The sequence below is a fragment of the Odocoileus virginianus genome, chromosome 11 (genome assembly GCF_023699985.2).
Source record: "Odocoileus virginianus isolate 20LAN1187 ecotype Illinois chromosome 11, Ovbor_1.2, whole genome shotgun sequence".
Classification (NCBI taxonomy): Eukaryota; Metazoa; Chordata; class Mammalia; order Artiodactyla; family Cervidae; genus Odocoileus; species Odocoileus virginianus.
Genome location: NC_069684.1, coordinates 71,115,110 through 71,132,255, shown reverse-complemented (window position 1 = coordinate 71,132,255; position 17,146 = coordinate 71,115,110). Strand labels below are relative to the sequence as shown.

The following is a 17,146-nucleotide window of genomic DNA, read 5'->3' as shown; positions in this document are numbered from 1 at the left end:
GAACATTTCCCATCCTCAAACTGTAGTGGAAAGAGGGAGCACTACCCAACAGTCCTCACACAAATCTCTAAGTACCTGGAAAGTAGGTCTTGAACCTAGCTGAGCAACTTTCCTGTGTGTAAATGTTTAAGGCTCCTGTCATTTCCCTGGAGCTGATTTCAGAAGCTCTGATCTAGAACCCTTCTCAAAATAGGGCTCAGTGAAAGTGCTGCACTCAATATGTTAGCAAATTTGGAAAACTCAGCAGTGGCCACAGAACTGGAAAAGGTCAGTTTTCATTCCAATCCCAAAGAAAGGCAATGCCGAAGAATGCTCAAACTACTGCACAATTGCACTCATCTCACACGCTAGTAAAGTAATGCTCAAAATTCTCCAAGCCAGGCTTCAACAATACATGAACCGTGAACTTCCAGATGTTCAAGCTGGATTTAGAAAAGGCAGAGGAACCAGAGATCAAATTGCCAACATTCGCTGGATCATTGAAAAAGCAAGAGAGTTCCAGAAAAACATCTATTTCTGCTTTATTGACTATGACTAAGCCTTTGACTGTGTGGATCACAATAAACTGTGGAAAATTCTGAAAGAGATGGAATACCAGACCACCTGACCTGCCTCTTGAGAAACCTGTATGCGGGTCAAGAAGCAACAGTTAGAACTGGACATGGAACAACAGACTGGTTCCAAATAGGAAAAGGAGTACGTCAAGGCTGTATATTATCACCCAGCTTATTTAACTTATATGCAGAGTACATCATGAGAAATGTTGGGCTGGAGGAGGCACAAGCTGGAATCAAGATTGCCGGGAGAAATATCAATAACCTCAGATATGCAGATGACACCACCCTTATGGCAGAAAGTGAAGAAGAACTAAAGAGCTTCATGATGAAAGTGAAAGAGGAGAGTGAAAAAGCTGGCTTAAAGCTCAACATTCAGAAAACTAAGATCATGGCATCTGGTCCCATCACTTCATGGGAAATAGATGGGGAAACAGTGGAAACAGTGGCTGACTTTATTTTCTGGGGCTCCAAAATCACTGCAGAGGGTGATTGCAGCCATGAAATTAAAAGACGCTTACTCCTTGGAAGGAAAGTTATGACCAACCCAGACAGCATATTAAAAAGCAGAGACATTACTTTGTCAACAAAGGTCCATCTAGTCAAGTCTATGGTTTTTCCAGTGGTCATGTATGGATGTGAGAATTGGACTATAAAGAAAGCTGAGCACTGAAGAATTGATGCTTTTGAACGGTGATGTTGGAGAAGACTCTTGAGAGTCCCATGGACTGCAAGGAGATCCAGCCAGTCCATCCTAAAGGAGATCAGTCCTAGGTGTTTATTGGAAGGACTGATGTTCAAGCTGAAACTCCAATACTTTGATCACCTGATGCGAAGAGCTGACTTATTTGAAAAGACCTTGATGCTGGGAAAGATTGAGGGCAGCAGGAGAAGGGGATGACAGAGGATGAGATGGTTGGATGGCATCACCGACTCAATGGACATGGGTTTGGTAGACTCCAGGAGTTGGTGATGGACAGGGAAGCCTGGCATGCTGTAGTTCATGGCATCGCAGAGTTGGACACGACTGAGTGACTGAACGGAACTGATCCATAAGCAGGTTTCCAGATGACATGGACACGCATCTCCTACATAGGGCGTATGACATTTTTTTAAGGGTGAGAAGGAATAAAAGAAAATAGTATTAACTTTAAAATATCAAAAATAATTCATTTCAAATAAATTTTCAATAGTCTCAAATCTTGGCATAAAATTTAGGATTATTTATTAGCACTCCCCTTCTATCTTTACACAGGCTTTATCCAAATTTTATCATTTAGTTGTATCATCTTTAATTCTTATGACAAGCCTGGAAAGTTATATATTTCTAAACCTATTTTATAGATGAAGAAATTGAGACTCTGTTTAAGTGATTTGTCTAAGTTCAAACACATTCATATGACTCCAAAACCCTTATTCTAGCTCAACAAAATTTGCTTTCTAATGCTTTCCTCTTATATTATTTAAAGAAGGCTTTCTGTGTCTAGATATTCTCCGTATTTATGTCTTTTAGTAGCAGCCTGACATGCGGTTATACTTTTACACACTTACTCATCCGCTCCCGACTCTGGGGCACTTAGGTGGTTTCCGGTTTTTCATTGTTACAAACATTTTTTTTTGTTGTGTTGCTGCCTTTTTTCTCTTTTTGATTTATTTCCCAGGATAACTCCCAGGAGGGTTTTACTGGGTGAAAGGGTACAGGCATTTATATGGCTCTAGGTCTATATTACTGAATTATGCTACGTCATTGCATCTTGAAAGAGAGTACTGTCTTCTTTCACCAGCACGCTGTGAGAGGTTTAAGGCAAGCCTGGGAGATTTACCAATGAGAACAACCCTTTGTCCCTCTATCTGCTTGGATGTGCCCTAGGGGCATTGAGACTCCCTGAAAACACTTTATAACATAAGCATGTGTACTCTTGAGTAAGATCTCACGTGGGATAATGTGATTCCCCCTTCCCAGGAAAGATTTCCTTGATTAAGTTGTCCTTTTCTCTTTGTAGTCATAAGGTCAGCAGAAGATTTTTCAAGCACCTGACATTTCCCTCTTGATTCAGACAGACTGAAGCTCTTCATTTCTGTGTTGGGAAGAGGTATGGTAGCTGTTAGAAGCAAGTCTGGACTTCACTTAACAGTTTCCTATTCCAAACTAGGGGCAAAGGGTCGGGGTAAATAACACCAAAGAAAGGAAGCCCCAGCAGTAGGTGGAAAATGTTTTAGGAATTTCAGGGGGAAGTAAAATTGAGGGAAAGTCATATGAGAAAATTGAGGAAAAACCACCAGACTTCCCTGGTGGCTCAGAGGGTAAAGAATCCACCTACGATGCAGGAAGCCAGCATTTGATCCCTGGGTTGGGAAGATCCCCTGGGGAAGGAAATGGCAACCCACTCCAGTATTCTTGCCTGGATAATCCCATGGACAGAGAAGCCTGGCAGGCTGCAGTTCATGGGGTCGCAAAAAGTCGGACAAGACTGATCAACTTGCAATTTCTTTCATGTTCATACTAGAATAAGAAGCCCCATTCCAATCCATGGAAGGTAATTTTGGGATATATATTAATATCTGTGAATCCTAGTTTTCTTCTGTGACAAGAGTACCAACCACTGGAAGGTACTAAAAGATCTAGCCTGAAATTATATGACATATAATAGGCACTCAATCCCAAGGCACAGGGCACAGTAGGCATTGTGGGAAAAACATAAATATTGAAGACAAGCAGAACTGGTTTAGCTAGCTCTTTCTAGCCGGGTGACCTAGAGCTTCATTTTCCTCTTCTGTAAAATGGAGATTATGATAGTCATATACAAAGTCTGTCTTACAGACTGAGTGGGACTGTATGCCAAACACATAATGCTTGATGGAAAGGTGCTGTGCTATGCTTAGTCACTCAGCCGTGTCCTACTCTTTGTGACCCATGGACCGAAGCCCGCCAGGCTCCTCTGTCCATGGGGATTTTCCAGGCAAGAATACTGGAGTGGGTAGCCTGTCCCTTATCCAGGAGATCTTCCTGACCCAGGAATCAAACCAGAGCTACTACTAATTCACAAATCTATCAATAACTGTGATCAACCAAGTCTTCCCCTACATCTGTGGTTCTCAAACTTACTGAGCATAAGAACCACCTAGGTTATTTGGTTAAAGTGTAGATTTTCAGGCTCCACCCCAGAAATTCTGTTTCCATTAGTTTAGGATGGGGCCCAGGAATCGACACGTGCCACTCAATTTCAAGATAATTTATGTTGCTGGTAGTCCATAAACCATACTTTGAGAAACACTGCTCTGTGGTCTCAGGCAATAAAGAGAGAAGAAAAAAAAAGTTTTTCACATCACTAATATGCCATTAAAAACTCTAAAACATGCAAATGTAAAATTAAAGAGATCCAAATATTGAGTGATTCTATATTCAGGAAGATTTATACAGTTCTCACCTACTTAAAGGCTTCAAAATCATCCTAAAGTAGACATTTTATCCTTTTAATACTCATGGATGAATGACTCTTACTTGGAGTCACCTTAACCCCTCATGGAGATCTCTCTCTCTCTCTCTGGACTGTGACACTTAATTATCTCCCCCTAGGAGTATTGACAGACATTACCACTTAAATCGTAGGTTGTTTTACATTTCATTTGTGTCTCATTTCCCTTAAAGTCCAAAGGCAGGGACCAATGTCTTTTTTTGTTCTCTATCTCCCACAAACCTTTGCAAAGCCTTTATAAATTATATTTATTTCATAAATATATTCGAGTGAATAGAGATGCATCTGACTGTAGCTTAATAATCACTGATAAATTCTTAACCCCAAGAATGGCTCAAAATTACAGTTAGAAAAAGACTATTAGGCTTTTAGGTTTGGAGTCAAACATAGCAAAGTGTAGCTCTCAAGCCTATGAAAGTGCTATAATTTCTCTGAGTCTGTTTTCTCATTTGTGGGGTGAGTAACACTTACCTTGTGGATTGGACATGCAGATTAAGAGAGAATTCATAGGGTTCCAAGCAAAATGCCTAACCCCTATGGTTCTTTATGCTTTCTCTTACTGTTATATTTAAAAGTACCACATAGAACAATAGATGGAACTGCCATAGATATTTATCTTCAGATGTAAAGTAATAAACAACTGATACTCTCAGAGCAAAGCTGATATTTTCTCTTTCTTTTCTTTTCTTTCTTTCTGATTTTTTAAGGTCTAGCATTCTCAGCTTTAAGTAACAGATTGTCCAGGGATTTGTATGGATTCCCTATGGGGATGGGAAAGGACACAAAGCAGCCATTTTACCAGCCCCAGGCTCTCACACAGAGCAGGACAATCAGGGTTTAAGTTTATGCTTCACAAACCTCCTCTGTTCTGGCCATGATTCTTGTGACTTTTCTCCCATTACTAAGAAGTAACAAGCACCCAGAATGAAGAATATGCATCCGACCTGAAATTAGAAGCAGGAACTTCCCCTTTTTGTATTACAGATAGGAGATTCACTACTCCCAGGGATGAGATAGACTTTGGATTTCCCATGCAGGTCTTAGGAAAGCCGGGAGAAAAATGGTGACAAACCAGGCTTGTTTACTCCTTTAAAGCATTGCTAGTTAGGTATCAGAGATTCTATGCAATGGAGGAAATAATAAACATAATTTCTCAATAAAACTGGTAATTACAGTTTTGTACCTAAAGGCAAAAAATGAAATGAATAGCTGAGAATAAGGTGAATAGAGGTTAAATAAACCATGATATAGTCACTTGATAGAATGGTAAACAATCATTAAAAATGTTTACCTAGACATACAGAGATATATTGAAGTAATAACCATATGGAATAACATGGAAAAATGTAATAACATATTGGAAAATGCTTCTGAGCACATTTTAACTAAAAAAACAGAATAAAATTTAGTTTAGACTTAAGAGCTTTCTCCAATTCACAAGTGATGCAGAGCCTTCCCAGTCCTGCCTGCCTCTTACAATAGCCAATAAACAGCGTGTACTTAGGTGGTGGGACTGTGACATCAGCAACTATTCAGCCAATCTCCCTGATGGTTATTTGCATAGTTTACACCTCCTATGCCAACAGAACCCAGTTTCTTTTAGGGAGGGCATTGAGTGAAAGTGGAAATCTCCAAAAGAAAGGGAAGAAAATTACAATAACAAAGGAATACTTGTAATGATGTTGGTATCAAGATATAGTGATCAAAATTATTACATTTAGTGTCTGAAGAGAGTACTTTTACCTTCTAAGCAAAGCACTCTAGTTAGTATGCTAAATCTTAAAATAGCTCTCTGACAACCCACTTGATGTTTAAATTTTTTTTTATGAATTCCTACAGAATAGGAAACAATTTCCTGCCTCTTGCTATTGGGAAAAGAGAAGTCTTTTATTTCTTAGAATTAATTGCATTTACAAAAAGAAAAAAGAAACAACTTTATGCTTACCTGTTGATCTTGACACCTTATCTTCAACAATTAAGGCTTCATCATTTTCAAGGTAAATGAACTGGCTGTTGACAAGGAAAACACGATTCTATAACCCTAATCTTTATCCTCCTTGTTTATACACTTGCTAGTTTAGCAAATTTGATATTACCAGGAGTGTCCCTTTTCAGCAGCCTAATTGGGATTTCTTTTCACAAAAAGCATTAAGCTTAGTGGGATAATCCCACCTTTTTCATGTGGCAGACAGTGGGTTTAGACAAGTTTGTTAATTATTTTTGTTTCATTCAGGTTTACTGAGCACATACTTTTTCAACAAGTGTTTTCAGTTTAATCCTTACAATAATCATGTGAGGATAGATATTATTAGACCCTGTTTACAGAAGAGAAAACCAAGGATAAGAGAGGTTAAGGGATTTGGTTGCCCAAAAACATGCAGAGAGTAACAGAACCAGAATTCTTACATGAATTTTCTAATGCCAAGACAAGTGTTCTTCCCACTACATCATGTTATTTATTTATAATTAATCAGTGGAACCAAAGTAAACTGGAAAATGCTACTCCTACATACTGAATATAATCTCTTGTATTGTAAACCTATAAATTTTTATCTTATTGTGAACATCAACATATAGTATGTGCCTACATTTTCCCAAGAAACCTTTAATAGAATAATCTAGTCCTTTAAATAAAATTTCAATCCAAGTATTTTCAAGTTCTCTTTATTTTAGGTACTCAGTAATTGATTATGGCTAAAGAAAATTTGTCATCGTCTTCAAACTGGTGGTTGCAGGTCACACAGGTCTTTACACAAACTTCTTTGGCAGCATAATATGACACTCAATGTAAGTCAGAAATGAGTGAGACACATTTGAACTCCCAAGGATAGAATCACTGGAGTGGAATGTTCAACTTTTTGAAACTGGATGACATTTCTGTTTAAAGTGATGGCCCTCACTCTGCCAGGCAATGTCTAAGTGCTTTATATATATTATATATATAAAACACCCTATGTTACCCAACACCCTATAAGGTTGGTATCCCCATTTCTAAATGAGGAAACTGGGGCGTAAAGAGGTTAGGCAACTTGCCTCCAATCCCACGGTCCGTGGATAGCAGAGCCAGGATTTGCCTGCAAGCAGATTGGCTGCAGAGTCTGAGCTCTTAACCTCTCAACACTCTCTCCCCAAAACGGAATGTCAAGTATTGACTGATTTCATCAAACACACCACTTTTTTATTGACCTGCGTTACTCGTCGGAAAATATGAGCACAAACAGGAAATCTGGATATCATGCTATGTGTACATGAAAATATAAATATAAAATTCAAAGTCAGCTTCAACCTAGTATGGAAAGGAGATGTAATTCAGAATGATAATGGTCTCTGCTTCCTTAAAGCTTCACAATGACAGCCTCCACTTTTCTTCGGCCTAGACCCAGATCATGAACGTGCATCCATATGCACACACCATTTGCCACCCAAGACTTGTCCAGGGTCTGTGGGACCCCTGCACTTGCCTGGGGTGACCCATCAGGGGACAGTGACATCATGCACCAGGGTCATCGGCCCCGACTTGTTCTGCCTTGTCCTGCCACAGACTTCACTGGCATTCTGCTTTTCCCTCACCACTGAAAATGCTAGAGCCTTGTGGCCTCGTTTCCCACATTGTGCCTGACACTGTGTAGTGGAGGTGGAGGGGCTTTACATTTCTAGCCCATTCGAAATTTCTGTGTTCTAAAAATGGAGCTGCCTTGTTTAGAAAGTAGCTGCTTGACTGAAGTAAATACTTAACAACTTAGGCTCTTCTAGGACACACATTAAAACGAGTGGTTGGAATGGGAAAAAGAACAGAGTCAGAAAACTCACAGACTAGCAGGACTGAAGTGAGGCTAGAATGGTACTATGGGTGTGAAAGAGCTTGGGAAACTGTGAATCGCTTTAGAGATCACTGTGACTCACACACTAAGTGGCCCCTTCACTATGGTCTAGGCCAGTGGTTCTCAAATGTTAGTATGCATCAGAATTACCTGAAAGACTTGTTGAAACGGATCTTGGGACCCATTATTTCTGATTCAATAGGTCTGGATGGTGTCCAATAATTTGCATTTCTATCAAGTTTCCAGGTGATCCTGATTCTGCTGGTCCTGGGACCTACTTCCAGAACTGTTCATCTAGGCTCCTGGGTGGGCAAAACCCATGGTATCCACAGTAACCACAAGGTAGCTACTCGGATGGGGTTGTTATAATTACCCTGCTCCATCTCTTGGTAACCCCAGTTTTTGCTCTCTTGCCTCCAGATTACTCAGCGCAGTGTGGCTGAAATTTATGGGGGAAAGAGATGGAATTCCTTTCCTCTCTTCCATGTTTCAACCTCCTGCCATTAAAACCCCTTCTTATTTATTTATTTTCCCCTTCTTATTTAAAAGCTGCTTCACAGTTTGCAAAAACTCTCACATACATTATTGTGTTAAAAAATGAGATACTTTCTTATTTCTGAGCACAAAGCTGAGACTCTAGATAATTAGGGGAGGAGGCGATGGGGCAGAACACCCCCTCTCTTCCTTCCCTTTGCATTTGCAGCTCTGAAGGTAGCGATCTGTCCGCGATTCAGATCAAGGGTCTTAGGATCTGCGTCTTCCTCACCGAAGAGATGCTATAATGTGCAAAGTTAGAGCAAAAAAAAAGCCGTGATGATAAGCATCCCTATGGCGCCTCCTCCTCGCCAAACAAAATGAGTGGGTGGGGGACACCCCGACAGAGTGTTTCCTGGAAGGGTCCGTCGGGTGCTTCTGCTAAAATCGCGCCTCGGTGACCCGACGCCCCTGATCTCAACTCCGCAGCTCTCTGTCCGCAATGCTAAGACGCAGAACTCCAGCCCTCCGGATCGCTCCTGGGGGATCGCGCGGTGCAACCAACCCTAAGGACGCGGCCGCGACGCCCCCCCGGCCCTCGGGGCTCCCCATTGGCCCGCGGCCGTCGTCACGCCCTCCTCGCCTCTGCTTCCCCCGCCCGGCCGCCGCACCGGCCGGCTAGGTTGCACGCTGGCCGCGGGCTCAGGCCGCGGCGGCGGCTTTGCAGCAGGAGGTGCGGCGGCTGGGGGCCGGGCGCGCGGGCGGGCGGGGCAGGGGCGCGCTGCGGGCTCCTCAGCCGGCAGGTGCGGGCCGGGGGCCCGCGGCGGGGCGGGGGGCCGCAGTCGCCGCCAAGGGCGGCAGACGAGGACCTGCCCGGCCGGCCGCCCCATGCCTGCCGCGCCCAGCAGCCCGGCCCGCCGGGAGGGATGCGCGGTGCCGCCCGGTTCTCCTCCGCCCTGCGCGTGCCCTGAAGCAGAAAGTTTGGGGCCGGGGGCTGTCTTCCTCCTCCCGCTCCAATGACTGCCCGAGGACTCCTGCTGCCCAGCCTCGACTGTGACCTGCCTTCGCTCCCCGGGTGGCGATGAACTGTTCCAAGCTATAACCGAGGCTCCCCGCTCCTCGCCCTTCCCTCACCCTTCCTTGAAAAGGTTTATTTTTTCAATTCAAGAGATTGTGATCCGCCCGACTCCCCTCCTCGTTAATAATTTAGACCCCGAGCCTCGTTTCTGAGTGTAAGAGGGGGGTGCGGTCTCCCCCCAGGACGGCGCGCTGGAAGGACAGATTCCCCTTGCCGACCCATCTACACGATGAAGAGGTGCAAATCGGACGAGCTGCAGCAACAGCAGGGCGAGGAGGATGGAGCCGGGCTGGAAGATGCTACTTGCCACCTGCCGGGTGCGGACCTCCGGCCTGGGGAGGCCGCGGGTGCTAACTCTGCGGGCGGGCCAACTTCGGATGCGGGCGCTGCCGCAGCGCCCAACCCGGGTCCCCGAAGCAAGCCTCCCGATTTAAAGGTGAGCGCAGACCCTCCCGTTGAGAGCCCAACCAGCAACTTAGCTTTCCCCGCCCCACGCAGAAGTGTTGTAACAGGATAAAAGTGATGGGGAAGCCAGACAGAGGTCAGAGAGGATGGGCAGATGTTCAGCCAGACCCTGGGCTAGATCTCAGGTACCATTTGTGCCTCTGTCTTTCAGCTTATTTCAGGCCTCTGTGTTTGTTCCTCATTATTCAGCAGACGTTCTAGTGACTCACGCATCGGAGATTGTTTGAATATGTGTGAAGCGCTATTCACAGGCAAAGAGCTGGAGAAATCCAAATGCTAACTAAAAAGTTGACATCCCTTCTCCTACCTGGAAGGGGAAGAAAATGACAAGGGTGGGAGCCCACGCAAAGGACCATCAGCTCCTTTGCTGGATTAGTTCCCTCCTTCTGGGACCTTCCTGGATTGAAGCTCAGTTTGCCCATCTGTGAAAGGGGAGTGTGGGCTTCCTGCCGTTAGGTGGAGCCAGAGGTTAAGCTAGTGCTTGGAGATCCGGGCTGGTTTCCTAAACCAGCCCCCAGGGTGGAGAACTGACAGGTGGCCGCGCGGTGCTGGCGCCGGTTTGGGGCCTCGGTTCAAGTTGCACACTTGCTGAGCCGGCAGGGAGAACCAGGATCCGAGAGAGGCGGCCACATGCAGCTGGGAGGCCTTCGTTCTCTAGCCTGCGGTTGCCGAGACCATTATTGAGCTGTACTGGATATGTCTCTGTATTAACTAAAACAGCAGCTGTGATAAATAATGCACCTTTGCTGGAGCTGCCACAGGAATCGCAGGCTCAGACTTCTTAAGCAAGCTCACTGCCGGGCTGAGAGAGATGTCAGCCCAAGGAAGGAACTTAGATGCCTTGGACATTGATGCCTTGGGGAGATTTTCTCCAGAAGGGGGGTGCAAGGTCTTGGCTAGGGGAGCAAAAGGACTCCATTATGTTAAATAAAGCCTGTCTCCTATGGCAGCAAGCCACTAAGGAGCTCGCCAGAATAAACCAATGACATTCCTCGTCTGGCCTGAGCGGCACAGAGTCAGGAAGTCAGAGCGCAGGTGAGTGTGGTCTTACCTGTGTGTGCTACCTGTCTGTGTTTCTTGGGCAGGGGTAAGAAGGTGACTTCTGCCTCCGTGTGTGTGTGTCTTAAATATTTGTGGCAGGTATTTGAATGTAACCTCTGATTTTGCTGCTGCTCTTTTCCAGAGGATCGGAGCTAGCTTTATGTGTGAGATGAGCTCCATTGGGTAGGCAGTGCAGGGAGAGCCCTTGATACCGGGCCCACCTGCCACCTCTGAGCCCACCTGAGTGGTCAGGAGCTGTGGTTCCTATTTTCAATGAGATGGTGAAGGAAAAGGGCTGCCCTTGGTGCTGACGTGGGGAAGGGGCAGCCTTCTGCTGCAAACTTCAGCTTCCTTCTGGGCTGATCCAGATGGGTCTGGCCAGCACACCCTGATTCCTTGGCAAGGTGGGATCCTCACCCTGAGTCCGTGAAAAGCAGCCTTGAAAACTCCCCCATGATCCAGCTCCGACCACGGTGAAGACCATCGACTCTGTTCATTTCCCCCGCTGCCTTCACGAGGGAAGGTGGGCTTGTGGTGTGGGGGCTGCAGTGTCTTTGTCTCTGTAGATAAAGCTGCTGAAAGCAGCTCATTCTTTACCTGCTTACCTCTTATATTCTCTCTCTCTTTTTTTGCTGGGGATGGGGTGTGGTGGTTGACACTCTCTTACTGATTGGGGCACACAGCAACAACAGCTCTACACTTGATATTAAATGCGGGCCGTCCCTGAACCAAAGTTGAGATCAGGTGTGAGAGAAGACTTTCTTCTCTTGTCCTTCCAAGTTGTCCTCCACCCCATCAGAAAACATATTTCTGAGCTGACCACAGCTGTGTGAACCCAGGCTGGCAGCTCAGGGAAAACCTAGCTGCTGCCTGCTCCGTGGGAGCTCAGGGAGACAAACAGGGCCTTTTCCTGTTTATCTCCATCTGCTTTATCACGTGTTTACAAAGTAGGGACTTCAGAGCCAGACACGAACTTGGGGGCTATCACAGTTTAATTTGCTGTGTGATCTCAGGCAAGTCACTCAACTTTTCTGAGCCTTTTTCTGGGGAAAGGGACTAGGAATTTTGAAGTATGTCCAAACTTGTTTTCCAGCGCTGGCATAGTTTTCCAGCAATGGAAAAATCCCATCTTTGGCTCTAGCACTGCGTAGAAGCTAACTTGTTTTAGGCGGGATGGTACTGCAATAGGGTAAGTTTGATTTTTTAACACCCCCTGTCCCCTACCTGTGATTGGCCTGGAGCACCCTGCAGTTCTGGCTTGGTTTTGTTTTAATTTTAAACTTTGGAAATAGGAAGTTTTGGTCCCTTGGTCCACTTTTGTTTTCTTGTGACAACTCCAGGCGTTGTGATGGATTAGGTGCAGTGGAGGAAATCATCTTGAGAAAAAAAAAGGGCCTTGCCTGAAGCACCTCATGGAAGTTGGGCGAAAGGAGAGGAGAGAATGATCCGCATGTGCCCTGATAGCCAGAGCTTGCTGAGCAGTCCCAGAGCAGGGACTCCAGCGGTCTCCCTTCTTGTCCTTCAGTGTCGTGGAGAACTGCACTGTAGATTGCTCCTGCAATGTCATGGAGATTGCATCCTTCGGTGGCCTGGGATCTGAGACTGGGGGGCGTGGAGTACCAGTGAGAAGAAAAAATAGTTTAAGCAGCAATTTAAAAACTCTAACTGAAAAATAGCCTGAAAAAATACATTGCCCCACAGGCAGCTTATGCAGGTACTTTGGAGGCCTTCTCAGCTACTCTACACGCTTGATGTGACCTTCGGGGGCAGTGTCACCAGACACTCCTGCAACAGGAGCCCCAAAATTCAGAGTCACATCGCCTTCTCCCTTGGCCTGTGGCGTGGACTCCGTTGAACCACTTGAGTTCATGTCTTGGATTCATTTGTGGTCATTATCCAGGCCTTTGCTCCTGCCAGTTTCCTTACTAGCTGGGAGGACATGCTAGATTGCTGCTTACAGAGAGTGTTGGCTGACCAAAAGTACACTGAGATTTTCCAGCAAGTAAACCCAGAGCCAGTGAGAGGGGGAGTGGGAGGAGCTCAGGGGAAAACTGCAGAAAGGGACATGGAGCACATGTTCCTGTTAGAAACACGACATGTGGTAGATGTTGCTGAGGCCCGGGATGGGTGGCTAAGCACAAGAGTCAGCTGGCTCTGCCCTGAGGCCTTTTAGAAGCCCGAGAGCAGGGGAGGAAATCACCAACCTTGCCATCTCTCCCACCCCTCAGCAACTGGAGGACTTGCACCTTTCCTGAAAGGAAGGTTCCGGGTGTGCTGGCCAGAAACCGTCCCCTGGACTTTCCCCTGAGCATCTCTTTCCTTTCACAGACGCCTCTGTGATTCATTTCCCCAGAGAGTTCTGAACAGTATTAATCTTTTTTCCAAGAAGAAGGGGGTGCTCTGAAGTGCATCATCCTGGTCCTGGTTCAAAATGCTTCTAACTCACAACTCACTTGGGTGCCTTCATCTGTATCATTCACTGGTCTTCCTGTCTGCTCAGAGTGAAGAGCGATTCGAAACCAAAGAGCTGAGGGAAAGTCACACTGAATCCCGTAGGACTGTCCTTGCTGGCTCACAGCCTGTGCGGATCCCAGGTGCACCATGCTCCTCCCTGCTCCTGGAGACAGCCCGCTGGCGAAGGCTTCACGAGACAACAAATATGACCTTCCATGGGAAAGCCTGTGCCTGTCTTAGATTGTGAAACATGCCGTATATATAAAAGTGTCTGAAAATATATGTACCCTTTAAATAACAGGAGCAAAATAGATACCCCAGCTACCTGCTACCCGAGATGGGGAACATTTACATTCCCAAGAAGCTTCTGCTTATTTTTCTGTTCTTTTGTTTATTTTTAAGGCTCTGGGTTTTGATAAAATTTATGGGCCTCTCTACTTTTTCAACGGAGAAGATCAGCAGCTTTGTGGGATGCCGGTGGGGTGGAAAGGTGCCTGGGCTCTGGCGCCTGGGGAAGGGTCCCGGCAGTAGGGCAGAGCTCTCTGTGGCCTTCTGCAGCAGGGGGCCCCCAGCTGTCCTGCAGAAGGGACGTGTTCCAGCGTGACGATTTCTGCAGTCTCAGCTGGGAGCGGGACCCTAGGAGAGGTTTCATCTGGAGAGGTACAGTTGAGGTAGAGCCAAGAATAAGGACATGGGGAATCAGTTCTTTGGCAGCAAGTGCTGCCTCAGCCTCCAGGCAAACAGGCTCAAACACTTGCAAGAAAGTCATCATCAAAGCACACCTAAGTGTAAGGGCGCTTCGAGCATCATTCAGAAACATGAGGTTAATCAGAAGAGGTGTGCTTAGAGCAAGTTGTAAAGGGTGGAACTTTAATCACCAAAGAAGAGGAGAGCACTTTCTACGTGAAAGGGCAAGTGCCCGGTCCCATGTAAGGCCATTTCCTCTTTGACTAGATGCAGTTCCCCAGCCCTGTAAGTAGTCAGGCACAGTGGAGGGTGATGAAGAATGCAGAGGGTGTCTGTTTTTGTCCCATCTGGACCTAACGGGAGGAGCACGGAGGGTCCTCAGGCCTGGGGTTGCCCTTCCCCCATCCCCTCTGCCTTCAGGAATTTTCAGAGACGTTCTGGATATGGACTCGGGAGGAATTGGTGGCCAGTGGGAAAGCACGTGGCAAGTGAAGCTGCCTGTTCTGCCACATATTGGGTTCTAGATGAATCCCCAGCTGCCCTTGTTCCAGTGAGAACTGTCTTGCAGGCTTGGCATCTACAGAATGTTCTGTTTTCTGTGTATTTAATTGTCTTCACTGCCAATCCCATTAATAAGAATCTCTCCCTCAGCAAGGAATTGAAAACATCTGATAGCACCTGAATTGGGGGTTGAAGTTTTAAAAAAATATGTGTCAGGGCTGGGGGAAAAAATCTCAGGTGGCTTCTCAGTGGTGGTCTTGGAGGCCAACTCAAAACTCATGTCTGTTTTCATTTCTCCTCTAAGAAATGGGCTTTGAAATCTTCAAGGTTGAGAATGATGTGTTCTTAGAACGAGGCCACAGTGGACAGGGGCCGCCTTTACCAACCAAACCCTTAAGCCTCTCTCCATGTTAAGAACTTAAACAAAGATGTTTGAGGGATCACAGGTATGTTTTGTGATTGTATGAAAAAGATAATATTTGACTTTTCACACCTATTGGCTAAAGGCGTCCAGGTTAGCTGAATGATGTCCACTTGGAAAACAAAGCTGGCTGTAAGAACATGAACCTTGACCTAAGCCATTTGTGAGGACAGTCAACACATTGAGGCCCCTGGGTCTCTGTTCATCTTTTCCCAGGAAGCCTGATCTTTGCAGTTACTGAGATGACAGATTGAGATGAGGTTTAAACTGCAGCAGGAGAGATCTGGGCTAGACATAAGAAAAAGTTGTGCAACTGAGCATTTAAAATCTTTGGAAAAGGTAATTGTCTACGGATTAAATCTCCTTTTTAAGATGATCTTGTAGATGTGCAGAGTTTCTGCTCAGAAATTTATTAAGTAGCGATGGGGCTCAGATGATAAAGAATCTGCCTGCAGTGCAGGAGATCTGGGTTCGATCCCTGGGTCAGGAAGATCCACTGGAGAAGGGATTGGCTGTCCACTCCAGTATGCTTGCCTGGAGAATTCCACGGACACAGGAGCCTGGCAGGCTACAGTCCGTGGGGTCACGAAGAGTCTGACACGACTGAGCGACTAACACTTTCACTTTCAATGTCCATATTGGCGTGAAGGTCTCTGCCCGCTACTATTGGAGGCACAGAGATAATAGATGATATAGCTCCTGCCCTCCATGTGTTCACTGAGGATTCCATCCAGAAGCTGGTGAAAAGTTGGATAACAGTTGAGAGAACCATGTCACAAGGCAGAACATGATTAATGGCAAGATGAATGGTGCAGATAACGAACTCTCAAGTTCAGAGCAGGGTGGTGAGATCTCTTTAGACTGGCGTGGTACGGAGCAGGGGAGGTGGGTGGTGAAGGGTGGGTAGGATGAGAAGAGAGAGAGGGCACACCAGGAAGATAACTTTAATCAGAAACCTTTATGCTGGTATATGTTGAGCCAATTCTGCCTAAAGACCCAGTGCAGGAGGTCACTTGGCCTGATTTGCATTGACCCCAGGCAGAATTCTCTGAGCAATAAAGGAATGAGAAGTTTAAATAAAATTGAGAATGGGGAAATCATTTGCCCCTAAGTTGAAATCTTTTTTTTTTTTAATGTCGGCTGGGTTGCTGGGGAAGAAAAAAATGATTCCAAAAGTCTTTCATCACTGTGTTTTTAAGAGAGACAGTTGCAGCCGCTCACTCTTCTGCATCACTATGGCCATGAGTGTCAGACCTGGGGTGACTGCTCCTCTTCTGCTCCAGCCCCAGGCTCCCCACCCAAGGCTTCTTAAGGGCAACTGGAGACTTCTGCAATCCACTTTTTATCTTGAGAGTAGGACTCTGTAGGTTTTTACAGTGATTAGCTCTTTAATGCTGGCCCTGTTTCCATAGAGACCCTATAAATAGAGGAACGTTGGCGACCTAGGCTTGCTGAGGCTCACAGTGACCCAGTCGCCCCACTGAACCCTCCCCGCCGGAGCAGTGGTGGGGCAGAGGGCGTTTCAAACCCAGCTGGGAGGAGGGGAGATGCAGTCAGCTGCCAGGTGGGATAATTAGCTATAGGTTAGCATCACTTTTAAAGATCCTTTCAGCATTAATGGGAGTTGTTAAGAACGCAGGGACTTGGAAGCATTAGAAGCCGCTTTTGGCTATTTTTAACCAGATGGTACCAAAGTCACTGCACCCCAAAGCATTTTGCTTGATCTCAGGCAGCTGTGTTTGCAGCTTTTGGAGCAGACTTCCCCTTTTGGGGACCCACACCCAGGGAGGAGAACGGATGAAGCCTAACTGTTCAGAGACCACAGCCTTCTCAGGAAGGCTCTTTCGGAAATCATTTAGTCCACCCTTTCTTCCTGAGAGGATGATGGCACCCCAAGGAGGCGGGGCCCTTCCTCCCCTTAAAGATGATTCGGGGAGGGCAGCAGACGCCCCTCATTTCCCTCTGCAGGCCTGGGCACCTGGCTCCAGGGTGCTCTGCCTCCGTTCCGGCCTCTGGGCAGTTGCAGGACAGTTTGTGCTCATTCTCATGGATCGGGAGAGCTGTTTGTGTCCCACCTCTCACTCCGAAGCAACTCAGCTCTGCTCTCCTAATAAATACATGGCTGCGTTCAGCCACCAACATGGCTCCTGGCAGCTGGGGAAAAGCAGGAGTCA

At 46.1% G+C, this 17,146-nt stretch overlaps 1 protein-coding gene across 2 annotated transcripts in view; it reads left to right on the top strand.

Annotated features, from left to right (window-relative positions):
• The first annotated feature begins 8,998 nt into the window (after positions 1–8,998).
• TMCC2 (transmembrane and coiled-coil domain family 2) overlaps positions 8,999–17,146 on the top strand; it is a 38,750-nt gene continuing 30,602 nt past the window's right edge. The window contains exons 1-2 of one of the 2 annotated variants that reach the window (XM_070474604.1): positions 9,759–9,839; positions 10,819–10,903. Coding sequence is in view for 1 of the 2 variants with exons in the window: in XM_020891696.2 (XP_020747355.2) it covers positions 9,633–9,839 (207 nt within the window). In the remaining variant the exon portion in view is untranslated. Of the gene's footprint in view, positions 9,840–10,818; positions 10,904–17,146 lie in introns of both variants that reach the window. The other variant, XM_020891696.2, reaches the window with a different exon arrangement.